The 469-nt window shown below is 30.9% G+C and overlaps 1 protein-coding gene across 1 annotated transcript in view; it reads left to right on the top strand.

Moving 5' to 3' along the window:
- The first annotated feature begins 238 nt into the window (after window positions 1-238).
- LOC119588950 (DNA-directed RNA polymerase III subunit RPC3-like) overlaps window positions 239-469 on the top strand; it is a 13,560-nt gene continuing 13,329 nt past the window's right edge. The window contains 1 exon segment of the mRNA XM_037937559.1: window positions 239-427. Within this exon segment, the coding sequence (XP_037793487.1) occupies window positions 281-427 (147 nt within the window). The 5' untranslated portion in view covers window positions 239-280.

The following is a 469-nucleotide window of genomic DNA, read 5'->3' as shown; positions in this document are numbered from 1 at the left end:
TTAGTAAAATGATTTTAAAAAAATAATGTATATAATCACGTGTGACTCGTGTAAACAATGTGACATAGCAAGCATAAAACATTTTTGAAAATTGCGATTAAGTTTCTTATTATTTTGGACAAAAATCATATCAATGAATAAAAGAAAAATATTTGTAAGATAATATAAATCCTACGATAATACACAGACAAAAAAAATCAATAAAAAAACAAAAATACGATTCCTAACAAAATAATAAAATAACCCAGCGCTCTCTATCGTATCTGACTGCGACCATACAATGTCTTGCAATTTGCAGAAATGCTGCTATAAGATCTTAAATGAGTACTTTGGAGATATTGTTGCAAGAGTTGGAGATGCACTCTTTCAGAAGGGGTTAAATCCCCTCAGGGTGATATGTGCACACACGAAATTACCGCATTCTAAGGTGAGGAAGAGATGTTAAATAACCAAGCTTTTTTTCCACGAA

This window comes from Penaeus monodon, chromosome 24 (genome assembly GCF_015228065.2).
Source record: "Penaeus monodon isolate SGIC_2016 chromosome 24, NSTDA_Pmon_1, whole genome shotgun sequence".
Lineage (NCBI taxonomy): Eukaryota > Metazoa > Arthropoda > Malacostraca > Decapoda > Penaeidae > Penaeus > Penaeus monodon.
Note: the sequence above shows the minus strand (reverse complement) of the source record. Positions and strands in the feature narration are given on the sequence as shown.